The following is a 17192-nucleotide window of genomic DNA, read 5'->3' on the forward strand; positions in this document are numbered from 1 at the left end:
ATATTACAGTCTTGTGTTGTTTAATTGAGAGGCACGTTTTAAAAACATTTTGATTGCTTTATTAAAATAGTAAAACATCAGTCTTATTTACATGTTATATCACTGCAAAACATCCATGTATCTTTCGAAATAACTCTGTTGACAGCATGCACCATATTTGATGCTACACAAGAGTCATACAGCATCTTTCCCAACAATCCATCATTCATGTAATTATTACAGTTAGGCACACAAAAATGTTGTAGATGTCTATACCTACTGTACTTTCAATATTGGGTTTTAGTTGTGTGTGTCCAACCATTTATAGAATGATTCAGAAGTGTCTTTTTAGCAGCTAGCGAATGGAGAGCATCATCACAAACTCTGAAAGGAGAGAGAAGACAAAACAGAGCGAGTCGAGTCAGTGTTGAGTTATCTGACTAAACACCAAAGTGCCAATGATGTTTAGTACACATGCATAAAATGCACACTTCTGGCCAAAAAGTCAAACGTATAAATGTTCCTGAATTTCTTATTCTCACCTTCAAAGTCAATGCTCCCATCTGCGTTAATGTCCAGCTCCTTTAAGATCTCCTCCAGTTCTCCTTTCTTCAGCTTTTCCCCCAGCATCGACTTGATTGCCTCCTTCATCTCATCTTGGTTGATCTTTCCATCTCCATCAAGGTCAAACTTTTAAAAACAGACAAAGTGATGAAAATTGGTTGACAACTGAGTGGTAAAAATGCAAGGAAATTGCTCAAATTAACAGTAGAATTCCATTTGTTGAAATGTGTCTAATTATTAAGGCCGCATATAATGCACATTTTTATGTTCAGACTTGTATTTTGGGTTTCTACTACAGAACATGTTTTAATGTTTTTCTCATACTGTCTGACGGAATATACATGTATTCACTTTCTGTCTAAAATGCTCCGTTTTAGTGCCTGTCTCGTTGAATGGGCTGTACTTGATATTTAGAACATTATTGTTGCATTAAACAAATATTTTCTATGTAAAGATAAAGTGAAGTAATGGCGTCCTGAGAAATCTCTCTCTGTGTTGTAATCTGAGCTTCTCTGTTCTTTGTTGTGATAGCCGGTCCGGCCGCGCATGCATGTAAGTGCATATGAGTGCCTTGTGCATCGGACGCAGAGGGCTGTGACAAAGCGTCAGTATTTGATGAGTTGGGGAACGGTTTGTGAGAGCCATGTGGAGCCAATCCCAAACCACTTTTTTTCTAAATACAGTGATTACGGTCCCTTTAACCCCCCTTGCCGAAAAAGTCCAGTCTGCTCTGTTTAGTCACCGTTTCGGGGTCTTTCGCATGTGCACTCTTGGTGCACCGTCATTGCAGCCAGGGAATGACTGTAACAGCACTGTAGCGGCACCTTCTACCTATACATAGTATAGTTGTGACATCACAACCCTACAGAAGTCCTGACGGCTTGTTTCACAATTTCTTAAAACGGGCTGTGTGCATTTCCCTGTGGATTGAGCGTTTTAATACTTTACACTATGCAGTATTTACAAAGCACCTCGACCTGCTTTATAATTTAAAAAGAAAACATGGAAATCTTTCTTTTTACAATATGGGACCTTACTTTTTTAAACATATATTCACTGAGATGTATACAACCTGACTGAAGTTCTTTGTTAGGTTGCATATATCCGCTCATGTTAATAAAACTCATCTGACTGACCCTTTCTTTCCTTTTGCTGTAATTTCATTACTACGTGGATCATTTTATTATCAGTTGACTGACCTGTACAAAGGCCGACTGAAGCTCTTTGAGTCCCAGCATGTCAGCAGTCTCTCCCATCATCCTGGGTCCCATTAGCTCAGTAAAGTCTTCAAAATCCATTAACCCGCCCACTGTGGAGAGGAGACATGCCAATTTAAAGACATTGTATGCTTGTATTCAATTTTTTTCTTAAGCTAATTTTTTGGGCTTTTCCGCCGTTATTTGACAGGACAGCTAGGTGAGAAAATGGAGAGAGAGAGAGGGGGAAGACATGCTGGAAATCGTCACAGGTCAGATTCAAACCCTGAACCTTTGCGTCGAGGCATAAACCTCTAAGTACACATGCACCTGTTCTACCACTGAGCCAACCTCCTTGCAGTCTATTTTTTAAGGGTCTTCTATCAGCTTACTTCTCATCTTGATCTGTTGTACTATCTCCAGCAGCTCCATTTCTGTGGGCATGTATCCCATGGTCCTCATGCATTCAGCCACATCCTTGTAGTTCAAGTATCCATCTTGATCGTAGTCAAACTCTTTGAAGGCCTCTTGTAACTCTGTAAGAAAGGTCAGGGATCACAAAGAGATTAGAACAGTCCCAGATGTGGTTTATATAGATATGCCACTTAAGATGGAACTATTAACATGTTAACAATTGTAACGAGTCTGTAATCTACTATAACATGGACAATGAGCTGTCAGTCGAAGGGACACTTACCGTCCAACTCAGCCTGAGCTAATTCTCTCTCCTGCAGAAACAGTAAAACACATGTTTAGAATGTTAAATGGCCTTTGGAATTAAAATAGCCTCACATCATCATCATCCCCTTCACCATACCAGGAGATTGGCATGGGGTACTTTCCATAAAATCATCTCTCAATGCAAATCAAACCAGCTATTAGGCTAACTGAAATAAAACCATGCCAATCTCTAGGTATGGTGAAGGGGAGGTGATGATGTGGGGCTATTTTAATTCCAAAGGCCAAGGGAACTTTATCAGGATGCATAGTATCCTGGATCCATGAAATAACTGGCCTTTAAAAATAATAATCTGCCTGTCTCTATGGGGATTTAACATAGGGATGTACTTACTTATGCTACTTACTTATTACTTATAAATAAATGTTCTTCCTTAAAATACAGGGGTATTTTAAGGAAGAACATTTATTTATTTACGATACATTATTCATTCACAAAGAAAATTGGTGTCCTTAAAGGTTGGATTTTTCCAATTTTTTTTAATTAAGGCATTACGATCAATTTCCAAAAGATGATTTTTTTATTCCTCTTTTTAGTCAACTTTAGCATGGGTGTCCTAATTTTTTCACATGACTGTACAGGACTAGTTTCCATAATGTACAATGGAAAAGGTACGTATTTTCAAGGTGGATCAAGTGTTTGGCAGTACTCATCATTTGGATAACCCTAATAAAGTGTGGCAGTAAGCCTCAACCAATGAGCCGCTAATACTGTAGACACGTCAGGCTTAGTGATAGCAGCTCGAGAAAGATCAGACACAAAACTGTAAACACGCTGCCTGACTTCCACCTCACTTCTGACTCTGATGTTTTAATGTCTGACACACAGTGCCAGTGCTTATGAGTATCCACTGTATTGTGGAGATCTATTCCTTTCGGTCTTAATCACATACATTTCAGATTTTTAAGTAATCCCCAAGCCTTTCTCAGTCCATGGCTATTATTAAAGGTGTATTCAATTTCAAGTTGCCTTAAATTGTCAGTGAGGAAAACAAAACAAACAAATAAAATTAGGGCAAACATGTTATTGAAAAAAATGGTGTCTAAATATGGCAAAAATCTAGAAATGAAAGTCTTGAAAGTAGAAAGCTATAACTTAAACAGTTTCAACAGTGTCTTGCACTAGAGTTCAAGTACCACAACACATCCAATTAAACTGTAAAGATTAAAATCACAAAATGTGGGTGTCAGCTACTTACCGCCCCAAAAACACTGTTGAGCACCGAGTTGTAGACTTTGATCATGCTCTCAGTGGTTTTCTTGGACTTCTTTGATGATTTCTTGGGTGCTTCTGAGACTGAACCCGATAGGGAACCATCTTTGCTACTACATGGAAACAATAAATCAAACAATAAATGGGAGAAAGGGCAAATGCATATGTTTACATGTCAACCAAGATTTAAAGACCACTCAACCACACAATACACATCAGCATAGTTATTAGCATTGTACTATTGGACTTACCATGTTTTTTTCCCTTGAGTTATACATTTGGTGGTAGGTCAACTAATGGTGCTATGCAAAAGAGAGCTGCATCTCCGCAATATTGGCTTGTCTATCACAATCAGAAAACTGCGCAAATGCTGTGAGAATCGTATGCCATCTAAACTTACCCATCTATTGCGGCTGAGTCGACAGAAGTTGTAGAGGGTGTCCTCTCTCCTGCCTTGGACATGCTGTGGAAACAGAAACATAGGCCTATGCTGTGTAACACTGTGTGTTACAGTGCAGTTGCAGTATATACACACATATTTTGAAATGCTGAAGAAATATTTTCATAAATGCTTTTTGGGATGCAAAAGGAAAGGTTGCAAGAGGATCAAAATCATGTTTACCAAAGTATTTTTTGTTGCACTGCCAATCTTTGATTTCTACATCTTAGATATGAATCCAATTACTTGCTGCAATTTTCTTACCTTTATTACCTTTTCTAAATGGTCAGGAAAAAAACAAGAAGTCCACTCGTCCTCCTTGAGTAGTGCTCCACTTGTGTTGTGAATGGCAGCACACAATCCTGTCCATCCTGTTTTTCCTTCTCCTTTTGACCTCCTTTGATCACAGAGGCTTACAGGTAATTACCTGGCTAAACATGCAGCCAACAATTAGAAAGCAAAATGTGGAGCAGCAGTGTGATTATGTGTCCTTAAAAGGGTCCATTTCCTCTTGATTCAATCAAAAACTAACTTTAAATGTCTTTATTCAGAGGCTCTTACAATTGCAGTGCTCCAATTTTTTATAAAGTTTTCACATGTATTTCAATGCATTTTATAGTGGTTCTGGGCTGGTGACTTGATTTTTAGATTGTGGTAGGATACTCATTGTGAGGACTCATACAGACAGACATTTTAAATACAAATACAATATTTGATCACACATATGTTTCCTGTCAATGCATGCCTTTCATCCAAGTTTGATGTAAAAACTAAATGCATGTTAAATACATCCTGACCAATCAGAGATTTTTGGGACCAGTGGCGATCCAACAATTTGATTGAAGAAGAGTTGCAAAGCAGACATGTAGGGCAGGTTTACTGTTGGACAATAGTCATGTTATTGTTTATGGTTTATCACCTCTACCAACTCACAATGTAGTCTAGTCAATAAACTAGTGTACTGTATCTTATAACTTATTTAGGATGAGGACAATTAGCAACAAACAGGTTTATGTAAAGGCTGTTGACTTTTATCACTTTATTGTGGTCATCATTTTTCTATTTTGCTCTACAAAGTTTGTGTTTAACCCCATTATTAAAGAATGCCTGAAAAACATATGTTAATACTGGTGAGTAGGCCTATATCTTTTTTTTTTTATAGCCTATGCTCTTGTAGCCCTGCTATTATATTTTTATATTAAGGATTTTATTTATTTAATTAATTATTATTCATTTTAAGGATTAAATTAACCAATAATAATTCAGAAACAACATACAGGCATTTATAAAACCAAACGCACATTATTTTACATTACAGTATTATGACGTATATGTTTTTGATTACAGACAGGAGTAAGTGTACGGTAAGAATATATACATTTAATATCGTACTCCCTTATTTAAGATTCCAGTTGTAGTGTATTTTGATTTTGATAGAGCAATATCCCCTATCAATGCTTCCACGCATGTGCAGAACCGCTAAGTGTCACATTTCGATAGATAGCATATCGACAGAACACCGGCGGCGTGGCGCAGGTGTTATTCGACAACTAGTTAACACCTTTTTGCCCGACTTCTTCGCTTGTCGTTACATGTGCTCGGTATAGCTAATGATAGCTTGAATATATTAGTAAATATATAGATAGCTCTGTAGTATGTTTATTAAGACCTTTGTGGAATACGTAGTGGACGACAGCAGGAATGACCGTGACGTGACTTTGGAAATAACTTTGGAGTTGGATGGACGACTTTTTAGCCATCAGTGGCGCATGGTCTTCCAGGTGAGTTTTGCTGCCTGGAAAATATTTTTAAAAACTGTGTAGCTCATTAAAGTAGCTTATTTTAAACGCATTTGTGTGTATTCAGTTACAGTTTACGGTGAAGAAAACATGACTTTAGGCTAACGTTGACGTAGGCTAACGATAGAATTATTGACGTAAATAGCATGTCCTTCCCAGTTCAATGGGCCGTAGCCTAATTTAGGGTCCCCAAAATATAGTCACTTTACTTGTGGCTATTCCTTAAACTGTCATTCAACGAATGTAATGATTAGTCAATTATATAGCTAGCTAGCCTAGCCATTTTAAATGTTATTAAATGCAGTAGCGCCGATCGAAAAGTGGCTAACAATCCGATCCCCTGGCGGCTGCTCACTACAGCGCCATTGGCCACTGGCTTAGTGTTGTAGGCCTACAGCGACATAAATCGTACTCCTGTCGGCACTGGCAGCTTACTACACCGACCTGTGCCGGTTGTGTTCTACCGGCACACCGTTAACTGACAAACAGTTAAGTAATTGCATATCCTTGCCGATGTACCCAAAGTATTAAAGCTAGCATAGCTATTGTTAGCCTCGCTATAGTAGTGGCTGATTCCCACGAACGAAAGTTAATGTTGTCGTGTAACGTTTATGTTTCTCATTCGAAGTGGCCTTTTGGTGAATAATAAACGTTATGCCATAATTATGCCTGGTTAATGTGCCACGACGTGGAGTTGTATATGATGGCATGTCTGTGGGGTCACGTTATAATATTAAACATGCCAAAGGTAATTTTATTTTTCGTTTTATTATGGTGTATAGTTTAGTTTGCTCTAAAGTTGTTGGCTTCAAATATCTGTTATGGGTTGGTCAGACTGTTAGCTGAGGCAAATGCCGCTGTATTGAGCGGCATGTGCTGCCAGAGGATCGGCTTTGTCTACGTACCACAGCGGCTGCTGACCATCAGCCACTTTTCGATCTCGGTAGCGTAGCTGGTGTAGTTCATTTTATTCTCCACCAGATGGCGCCAAGCTCATGTTTTTGTTGTGTTGCAAATGTCCTGCTGGACCAGTACACAAACTTCTTTGCTAATTCTGCTTCATTCCGCTTTCTTTCGCTTCAAATTCAGAGGGACTACATTCGCTTTTTACTCTGATAATATTGTTAAATATACCCCTTCGTACAACAACACTAACAACATGAAGTAGATCTTTCTGTGTGTTTTTGTGATGTCTTACCTCGGTCGGAGCTCGATTTGTATTTGAAAACGGAGACACGATGTCATAAACGGCCAATATGTTTTCACCCGCAGAGGACTCTTGTCATGATCAGCCTTTAAATGTTAACATTATGAAAAATACACACAGTTGTAAGTACTGTAGCGTCTTTATTTATTATGATTCTCCCTTTTAATTTCTTATTGGTTTATAAGACACCACGTGACCAGGAAGAGTCAGCGAGCCACATTTGTTACATTTCTTTCTTTAAAAATACGCTGGTAGCGATTCTGTGACGTTTTCTTTGACTGTCGTTGGTCATATTTTACTGTTATTTCCCCGACTGTCCCAAAACTGTAACTTCAAATTTTAGACCCGTCAGTGAGAGTAACCGTGCGGCGAATCACCCCTTTACCGGCGACCCACTTACGGTATCGCTTCTCGGCCTTTTGGCTAAGATCAAGTGTAGTATCTGTTCTTATCAGTTTAATATCTGATACGTCCCCTACCCGGGGACCATATATTAAATTGATTTTTGGAACTGGGAGATGGAATAGGGGCTTGCTCCGTCCACTCCACGCATCGACCTGGTATTGCAGTACCTCCAGGAACGGTGCACTCCTCTAAATGTTTAATATAAATCTCATTCATGTTATTACACTGTTGTGGTACATTTCATTCTTTACGTTTAATATTATTATTTACGGACTGTATGTTGCTTTAAACAATGTATAGTTAAATGTTGTACACTTGTTTGTACTGTATTTTGTTTTGTATATGGTGTGTTTTCCCTTTTCTACAATGTCTATAATTGTCTTAAGAGCAGGAGGCTGCAAAGTGGAAATTAAATCAAACCAGTGAACTGTTGAGAGAGACAAAAGAAAATGTGCTGTGTTGACTGTTCTTTCCACATGTGAGAAAAATGTGAAAGGTATTTTTGTTTCTTGGTAGATCCTCAAACATGTCTTGTCTGATTGTGTTGTTTAGCTTCATTACACTGTAGTTGACCTGTCAGTTCAGTCTGATTATTAGGCTAGCTCATTCCCCAAAAGTGAAAATAAGCTCTGCATCATTTCTGTTGCTGTTGTTTTCCAGTCTGCTTTCTGGTGACACGTCAAAAGAGAGACAAATACTTTCAATATGTGTGCACTTTATTTTCTGTTATCTAAATGATTTCTTTGTGTCTCTGTACTTGCATACAGAGAAGCACATAGAGGCATGTTTAATAACTAGCGTTGTTCACACTCCAGACCAGTAGGCGGCACTGCAGTAGCAGGAATGGCAGTTGGCCACCAGCAGTAAACAAAGAAACAGGAAGTGGTGGTTGTAAGGGAACATGTGTGTTTTTATTCTTTCCTCTGTGGCTCAAATGTGGATGAAACAACTTTTGATTACAGTATGCTTTCAGGTTTATTTAAACTTGCTGTTAGGCTGTTGCTCATTTGGTGGTTTTATTTTGGAGTGGAATAAATACAACTGGTGATTTTAGGTTAGCTTTTGATATGGAAATACAGCATTGCATGATGGGATGTTCCAGTTCTTCTCAAGTAAAATAAGCAAGTAAATAATCTTTGCCAGCCTTAGTACCAACCTGTTTCTTATGTATTGAATTCCTGGAGCGTCTCACCCCCTCATAGTCAGTGGTTTTGGTCATTTCTATATTGTCAGCACCATCAGTCAGCATGGTGTTTCTGTGAAAGAGTCCTCCGTCTCTGATTTGTACAACTCATACTTACCTGGCAGGGGAGACACCATGATCAAGAAGGTGGTTCACCCAGGGTGAGGCTTAGCCATTGCACTCCGGCTGAGCTGACCTCTGCGAATTCCCCAAATGTGGGAATCTTGACTGCATAATTTCTGGTAGTGGGGGACTGCGTTCGCGCTCTCCCCTGATAACATGTGAAATAAAAACATAATTTTGAAGGAACAGTTGAAGTTCTTTTGAAGAGGTTGGACTACATGTAGTGTAGCGTATCAAAGGGTTTGATATTGACAGCTGTGAAGCTGTTCAAGTTTCAATTAAAGTAGGGATCAATAAAATGAAATTAGTCAATGCCATGTAAGTTGTGTGCCACTATTTAAGAAGCTAAAGAAGTCCCTGTGATCGTGTTAATATAGCCTCAAACATTTTGTTCAAGTTAACTCAGATTCAGAATTCTTAAGGTCTGCATTCGCTTTTTTCTCTGATAATATTGTCATGCAAATGTAGATGCATGATAACATTCACAAATGGCATGACATTTACCCGTCGCTCTGGCGCCTTAGTTTGTTTGTTTATTTAGGATCCTCATTAGCTCCTGCATTGCAGGTGCTATTCTTCCTGAGGTCCTTACAACTCTCTTGAAAATGTGGCAATGTAATAATACATACACATAACATCATAAACAATACAAAATAAAAATTGTAAAACAAAAACTAGACGTACACTGTAATTTCATGACAAAAAATAACAAAATACACACACATAAGACAAGGACAGACGCATAAACAGCTCCACCAGTGCAGTCATTAGGCATTCCTTTACTGGTGATGGGTATATCCACATACTATCATACTATAACATTTCTTTCATCCTCTCTGGACTCATCTCACAATTGAACAAACATATATTGTTAAACCTCCAACCAATGTTATTTCTTTGTCTACTCAACTTCTTTAAACAATAGATATTTTTTTAACTAAACTTTGAACTCTCCTTTTACTGCTTTCTTATTTGTTCAGGTAACACATTCCATTCTTGCATTGCTCTATACATGACCATGCGTTTGACAGTATTAGTCTTTGCTTTTGGTAAAGTTACCTCTTGTGGCATGTCTAGTCGCATAGTCGTGTATATCTAAACTGAAAGGTAATTTATTATACAAAATAGATGGTTTCTTTGTAACAAGAATATTCCCTAAAAAAACACATAATGAATAGAATAATCTTTTTTCTTACCAATAACCAACCTAAACATTTGTGCATTGTAACATTTGATCCACACCTAAGCGCGATACACGCGCTCTATTTTTGCATCATTTGCAATTTAGTTTTTTTTTCTTGAGTTGCATTAGACCATACCACTGAACAATAGTCAAGATTAGACAATATTAAAGCTTTAGCTACTACTTTGATTGAACTTTGTGACAAATATGGTGCACATCTTTTAACAACAGAAACACTTCTTAACAACCATTTTATCTATATGTTTAGTCCATGATAATTTGCTATCTAAAATAACTCCTAAAAGTTTGGTCTCATGGACCTGTTCAACAGATACAGAGCTTCAACTCAGGTTGATTATGAAGAGTATAATGTGAACCGAACATCATGCTTTTTCGCCTTTGAAATATTAAGAACTAGCTTATTTTTCTTTATCCATTCAACCACCGATTGCAACTCTTGTGATAAGATAGTGTTTAACTCATGAAATGTAGATGAAGACATATAAATAGTTGAATCATCTGCATACATCGATATACTAACCTTATTTAAAACTAGTGATAAATCATTTGTGAAAATAGTGTATAACAATGGCCCAAGACAACTCCCCTGGGGAACGCCAAAGCCCATCTCGTAGTAGCTACCATTTTAAAAAAAAGACTAGTTGTTGCCTGTTTTTTAAATAACTCTTCATCCATAACATTGCTGACTGAGAGAAACCATAACATTCAAGTTTTTTTCAATAATAAATTATGATCAAGGATATCAAATGCTGCTGTAAAATCAAGCATAATAGCACCTACTAGTTTCTTTTGTTCAATATCTCTCAGCCAGTCATCAGTCATATGAGTTAGAGCGGTAGCTGTTGAGTGTCCCTTTCTATAAGCATGTTGACAATCAGTTGTTAAATCGATAGTACGAAAGAAAAAATATTCTAATCTGCTCACATACTATACTCTCCATAATTTTACTCAACACAGGCAATAAACTTATTGGACGACTATTTGACCCCGAGAATGGTAACCCTTACATTTTTTAGGCAGTGGAATTATTTTAGCAATTTTCCATTCCTGAGGGCATAGACATTCACTTAAACTTTGGTTTATAATATGACAGATAACGGGGGCAATTAAGTCTGCAACCAATTTAAGAAGTTTACCATTAAGGCCAGTCCACACCTGGTGGTTTATCTTTACAAGTTTTCAACATTTCTTCTACTTTATTACTATTTACTCTAACAAATTTAAAATCACAATCTCTGCCTCTCATGATTTTTTCTTTTATTAATAAATAAGATATCTCATTCTCTATTTTCTGTCATATTATTTCTTAAATCATTTATTTTATATATAAAATAATTAAGGTGGTTTATGATCTCCTGCTGGTTTGGTGAGGAAATTTCCATGAATCTCCAAAAGATGGAGTTTGTTTAGTGCTTTTTCCCCATTAAGCTGTTCAACGTATTCCATAGTCTTTTTACTATCATTTTTAATATAATTAATCCTGGCTTTATAGTACGTTTTCTTTTTCTATTTAAATTAGTTAGAAAGTTTCTTAGTTTATGGTAGATTTGCCAGTCTGATTGATAACCAGATCTTATTGCTGTTAATTTTGCTAAATCACGTTCCACCATATATTCCTTTAACTCCTTATCAAACCATGGTGTACTGACGCTTCTGACCGTAAACTTCTTCACTGGAGCATGCTTTTCAACTATAGGCATAAAAATATCAACAAAATTTGTCAGTGCTTCATCAGGATTTGTTTTCAATAATACATCTGACCAACATACCTCCTTTTACATCATTTCTAAATCTGTCCTGATCAAACCATTTATATGATCTCTTTTGTATGACTTTAGGTCCGGGCTTCGGCACTTTTTGCTCTTCTAACAGCAGCAACTAGATTGTGATCACTACAGCCAATGGGTATAGATAATGCCTTTGAGCATAGCTCAACTGCATTAGTGGAAAATATGATCAATATACGTGAGAAGTAATTGTGCCGTCACTCTTAGTAAATATTCTAGTTGGTTTCTTAATTACCTGTGACAAACCACACATCTGTAACATTTTGAAGACTTTTTTTTCATTGAACCTAATGCATTCCAATCTATATTCAGATCTCCCATAAAATAAATTTCATAACTGCCGTCGCACCCATTTTCTAGCATTTCACATATTTTATTTAAATATTCACTATTCAGCACTTGGTGGTCTATTCAAGCATTAAGCATTCATTTCAAGCATTTTTCTATTGCTGTGATGTCAGTTTTTTTAATTGGCTTCAGATCATTTAACGTTTCCTCTGGCTTCATGTAATGGCAATAAAAAAGTTTGCTTTGGCTTTTCTGATTTCCTTCACTGCCCTGTTTCTTAACATAATGTAGTGAAACTTGTCATGATGAAATTTTGTTTTAATGACTTTTTTATATAAATCGATGATTAATCTAATGCTAATTTAGCCAGCTAGCGCACCATCTGCCTGCCTGCAAAATTACTAGAGATGCACCGATTACAACTTTCTAGGCCGATTCCCGATTTTTCTGTGAGTTAAGCCAGCGATGCCGATTTTAGCCAATTCAGATTTCATTTTTTTCTAACCTCTTTACAGCACACACAAATATTTATTTTCTATCTTTTCTTATTTAATGAACATTTTTGCATAGAACATTTTTTTGAACAGATAATGGATCACTATAAAATAGAACTACTATAAATTACTCCTGGTGTGGGAAATTCACGCACATCTAAAGTGCAATGTTAGAACCATTTCCTTCTTTTCACATCCAATATCCAACTAAAAAGTGATTTTGGTTTTTGGTGTCGTCCTCCACACCCTACTTCCTCCTTGCAGGGTTTGCATATTGCAAACCTGTTATCTTCTGCACACACGCTGAAGAATTTCCAAACAGCTGACATGTTGCAGGTTAATTCACGAGGTTCCCTACATGTGCGAGAATAGCGCGGACACGCGTCACACACGAGCGGTACGTGCGACACGAGGGCGGAAAAGTTGAGGAAAAGAGAGACTGTGCTGTCGCGGCCGTGTGTCAGTGCGTCCCTGAAAACTGTAACACGTATAACTTATGTTGTCAGTTAATTGTAGCATTGACCGGCATGAAATCGGCATATGTCAGACTGACGACTCCACTATGGTCACGCCAAGACCCACCCTACGAAGCAGCTTGATTGGTTGGGGTTAGGCATTTCGACCCTCGAGTGGATTAAGGTTGAGGCCTAGGGATTGGTCAGGGGATAGGACCTGTACATGTAAGCATGGACGCCTCAGCCAATAGTAGTGTGTGAATGCTATTGAAGGGGCGGGTCTTGGCGTGAGCCATAACGGGATTCGTAATATCGCTGCCTACCTCACTCCCCGGCACAAATCAACGTCATTCGGGATGATAGCTGACAACACAGCTGGGACATGTAGCAATAGCTAGTTACCGTTAGCCCCCTGCAGTCCCCCACCCACACCCGCTCTCAGCCTCGTTTGAGTAGCTAGCTACGCGTTACAACAAACCCGTCTGCCCGGTAAAATCCAAAAGGTGACATTGGCATGCGAAATATACTGTGATAGTGTGGCTTTGGCTGCTGGCTAATCATTAGCCAGCAGCTAAAACCTGCTAGCGTTAGCCGCTAATGTTAGTTTGCTGGCTCACTAGCTAACCGGTCAGCTAGCTACCAATACAGATTGAATCAAGCTATTGATTGCAGCTATTTTATTAGCATGGCATGAATAAGCGTTACAAAAGCGTAACATGAATAAACTTGAATGGGTAATACTAGTCAAGTGAACAGATGCATTCTAATTGACAATATTGTTTAGCAATAAAAACTCCCATAATTCCACGCAACTTCCCAACGTCATCAAAGCGTCTGTGTTTATTATCCATTGTTTTGGTTGAGAGACCCCTACCAGCAGAAAGTTACATATTGTACGTTTAAAATGTTAACATTAATGAGAAATGCACACAGTTGAATGTGTAGTATCTGATTCTTATCAGTTCAATATCTGATATGTCCCCTACCCCAGGGAATATATATAAATTGATTTTTGGAACTGAGAGATGGAATAGGGGCTTGCTCTGTGCACTCCACACGTCGATCTTGTATTGCAGTACCTTCAGGAGCGGTGCACCCCCTATCAATGTTTAATATAAATCTCATTCGACTACATTCGCTTTTACTCTGATAATATTGTTAAATATACCCCTTCAGTACAACAACACTAACAACATGAAGTAGATCTTTCTGTGTGTTTTTGTGATGTCTTACCTCGGTCGGAGCTCGATTTGTATTTGAAAAACGGAGACACGATGTCATAAACGGCCAATATGTTTTCACCCGCAGAGGACTCTTGTCATGATCAGCCTTTAAATGTTAACATTATGAAAAATACACACAGTTGTAAGTACTGTAGCGTCTTTATTTATTATGATTCTCCCTTTTAATTTCTTATTGGTTTATAAGACACCACGTGACCAGGAAGAGTCAGCGAGCCACATTTGTTACATTTCTTTCTTTAAAAAATACGCTGGTAGCGATTCTGTGACGTTTTCTTTGACTGTCGTTGGTCATATTTTACTGTTAGTTTCCCCGACTGTCCCAAAACTGTAACTTCAAATTTTAGACCCGTCAGTGAGAGTAACCGTGCGGCGAATCACCCCTTTACCGGCGACCCACTTACGGTATCGCTTCTCGGCCTTTTGGCTAAGATCAAGTGTAGTATCTGTTCTTATCAGTTTAATATCTGATACGTCCCCTACCCGGGGACCATATATTAAATTGATTTTTGGAACTGGGAGATGGAATAGGGGCTTGCTCCGTCCACTCCACGCATCGACCTGGTATTGCAGTACCTCCAGGAACGGTGCACTCCTCTAAATGTTTAATATAAATCTCATTCATGTTATTACACTGTTGTGGTACATTTCATTCTTTACGTTTAATATTATTATTTACGGACTGTATGTTGCTTTAAACAATGTATAGTTAAATGTTGTACACTTGTTTGTACTGTATTTTGTTTTGTATATGGTGTGTTTTCCCTTTTCTACAATGTCTATAATTGTCTTAAGAGCAGGAGGCTGCAAAGTGGAAATTAAATCAAACCAGTGAACTGTTGAGAGAGACAAAAGAAAATGTGCTGTGTTGACTGTTCTTTCCACATGTGAGAAAAATGTGAAACGTATTTTTGTTTCTTGGTAGATCCTCAAACATGTCTTGTCTGATTGTGTTGTTTAGCTTCATTACACTGTAGTTGACCTGTCAGTTCAGTCTGATTATTAGGCTAGCTCATTCCCCAAAAGTGAAAATAAGCTCTGCATCATTTCTGTTGCTGTTGTTTTCCAGTCTGCTTTCTGGTGACACGTCAAAAGAGAGACAAATACTTTCAATATGTGTGCACTTTATTTTCTGTTATCTAAATGATTTCTTTGTGTCTCTGTACTTGCATACAGAGAAGCACATAGAGGCATGTTTAATAACTAGCGTTGTTCACACTCCAGACCAGTAGGCGGCACTGCAGTAGCAGGAATGGCAGTTGGCCACCAGCAGTAAACAAAGAAACAGGAAGTGGTGGTTGTAAGGGAACATGTGTGTTTTTATTCTTTCCTCTGTGGCTCAAATGTGGATGAAACAACTTTTGATTACAGTATGCTTTCAGGTTTATTTAAACTTGCTGTTAGGCTGTTGCTCATTTGGTGGTTTTATTTTGGAGTGGAATAAATACAACTGGTGATTTTAGGTTAGCTTTTGATATGGAAATACAGCATTGCATGATGGGATGTTCCAGTTCTTCTCAAGTAAAATAAGCAAGTAAATAATTTTTGCCAGCCTTAGTACCAACCTGTTTCTTATGTATTGAATTCCTGGAGCGTCTCACCCCCTCATAGTCAGTGGTTTTGGTCATTTCTATATTGTCAGCACCATCAGTCAGCATGGTGTTTCTGTGAAAGAGTCCTCCGTCTCTGATTTGTACAACTCATACTTACCTGGCAGGGGAGACACCATGATCAAGAAGGTGGTTCACCCAGGGTGAGGCTTAGCCATTGCACTCCGGCTGAGCTGACCTCTGCGAATTCCCCAAATGTGGGAATCTCGACTGCATAATTTCTGGTAGTGGGGGACTGCGTTCGCGCTCTCCCCTGATAACATGTAAAAGAAAATAACTAAATGATGGTGTACTTGTGCCTGAGAATGGGGTGATTGATTAATCCCGGGTACCTATAGGATACTAATTTTGAAGTGCCCATGTTATGCTCATTTTTAGGTTAATAATTGTATTTAGAGGTTATATCAGAATAGGTTTACATGGTTTAATCAAAGCCCATCTACGGAAAGCCGTTCCACTCCCTATTCAGCCCCATTGTACCGAATTTGGTTGCAGTTTCACTGGGGGTGATCGCGGTCCAGTGCTAAATGAATGGGACTCTATGGAGCTAGACGGCTAAATGTGTCTCTTTCGCCTGATTGTCGTTGAGAAATCTCAGATTTGATTGTAGTTTTTGCAAGTTCAACATGGATTGTAGGTCGAAAGTTGAATGAACGAGTACTTATGTCCTTTTCGATTTTTTTTTGTACAGGTTGAGTCGTTGCCCATAACACGCTAGCATTCTGCTAATGAATGCTGATTGGTCAGTGAAGGACTGATTACGATCGGAGATCCCGCTTGACGGCATCCAAAGCAGAACCAGAATGTCAGAGTGAATATTTCGGCGTGGTCTTCAAAACATTAGCAAACCTCTTTCTAGCACGTGTATTAACAGGGAGAGGCTAACCTGTCAGCTGTGTTGTCGATGCCTCGAGAGAACAAAGGAAGTGACTCAGAGCTCGTAAAGCAGTATCTCTGGCCATATATGTGTATGACGTCATTGACATTTTAAAAGGCTTTTTAGAATAATAAAGCCACTTTAAAAAATTCTAACATTATAACATCCTCCCCTTTCGAATGCAACATTGAAATTACTAGACAAAAAATGATATCCTGAGAAAAGTGGATTTTGAGGGGTATAGCTCCATAGAGTCCCATTCATTCTGCACTGGCCTGTGAGCGCCCCCTATATGGAACTCTAGTGGAACTGCAACCAGTTCAGAAGCCGGAAGTAACGAGAGAGTGGAACTTCTTCCCTTATTAGAAATTCTTTGGTTTAATTAAAAAA

General features: G+C 38.3%; 1 protein-coding gene and 5 non-coding genes across 6 annotated transcripts; 5 read left to right on the plus strand and 1 right to left on the minus strand.

Moving 5' to 3' along the window:
* Positions 1–86: 86 nt before the first annotated feature.
* LOC144534119 (calcium-binding protein 2-like) lies at positions 87–7275 on the minus strand. Its single transcript, XM_078275845.1, has 9 exons — positions 7127–7275; positions 4394–4526; positions 4091–4153; positions 3677–3803; positions 2437–2467; positions 2132–2275; positions 1743–1852; positions 522–669; positions 87–363 (listed from the first exon to the last, which is right to left on the minus strand). Exons 3-9 carry the CDS (start codon positions 4150–4152, stop codon positions 335–337), a joined length of 651 nt encoding a protein of 216 aa, XP_078131971.1. The 5' UTR covers position 4153; positions 4394–4526; positions 7127–7275; the 3' UTR covers positions 87–334.
* A 263-nt stretch (positions 7276–7538) lies between these two features.
* On the plus strand, positions 7539–7729 carry LOC144534665 (U2 spliceosomal RNA). Its single transcript, XR_013503600.1, has one exon. It is a non-coding gene; the product is annotated as a U2 spliceosomal RNA (small nuclear RNA).
* Positions 7730–8833: 1104 nt separating this feature from the next.
* LOC144534655 (U1 spliceosomal RNA) lies at positions 8834–8997 on the plus strand. Its single transcript, XR_013503591.1, has one exon. It is a non-coding gene; the product is annotated as a U1 spliceosomal RNA (small nuclear RNA).
* A 4989-nt stretch (positions 8998–13986) lies between these two features.
* Positions 13987–14175, plus strand: LOC144534667 (U2 spliceosomal RNA). The gene has a single exon (XR_013503602.1). It is a non-coding gene; the product is annotated as a U2 spliceosomal RNA (small nuclear RNA).
* A 547-nt stretch (positions 14176–14722) lies between these two features.
* Positions 14723–14913, plus strand: LOC144534666 (U2 spliceosomal RNA). The gene has a single exon (XR_013503601.1). It is a non-coding gene; the product is annotated as a U2 spliceosomal RNA (small nuclear RNA).
* Positions 14914–16017: 1104 nt separating this feature from the next.
* Positions 16018–16181, plus strand: LOC144534643 (U1 spliceosomal RNA). The gene has a single exon (XR_013503581.1). It is a non-coding gene; the product is annotated as a U1 spliceosomal RNA (small nuclear RNA).
* Positions 16182–17192: the final 1011 nt, after the last annotated feature.

The sequence above is a fragment of the Sander vitreus genome, chromosome 19, assembly GCF_031162955.1.
Source record: "Sander vitreus isolate 19-12246 chromosome 19, sanVit1, whole genome shotgun sequence".
Taxonomy (NCBI): domain Eukaryota; kingdom Metazoa; phylum Chordata; class Actinopteri; order Perciformes; family Percidae; genus Sander; species Sander vitreus.

Bases quoted from the DNA above. Each gene is read 5' to 3' on its own strand.
- LOC144534119 (XM_078275845.1), bottom strand. From the start codon at position 4,152: ATGTCCAAGGCAGGAGAGAGGACACCCTCTACAACTTCTGTCGACTCA. The intron at 2,276-2,436 runs GTAAGTGTCCCT...CCTTTCTTACAG, and splicing joins AGCTCAGGCTGAGTTGGACG to AGTTACAAGAGGCCTTCAAA. The intron at 364-521 runs GTGAGAATAAGA...CTCTCCTTTCAG, and splicing joins TGGGAGCATTGACTTTGAAG to AGTTTGTGATGATGCTCTCC.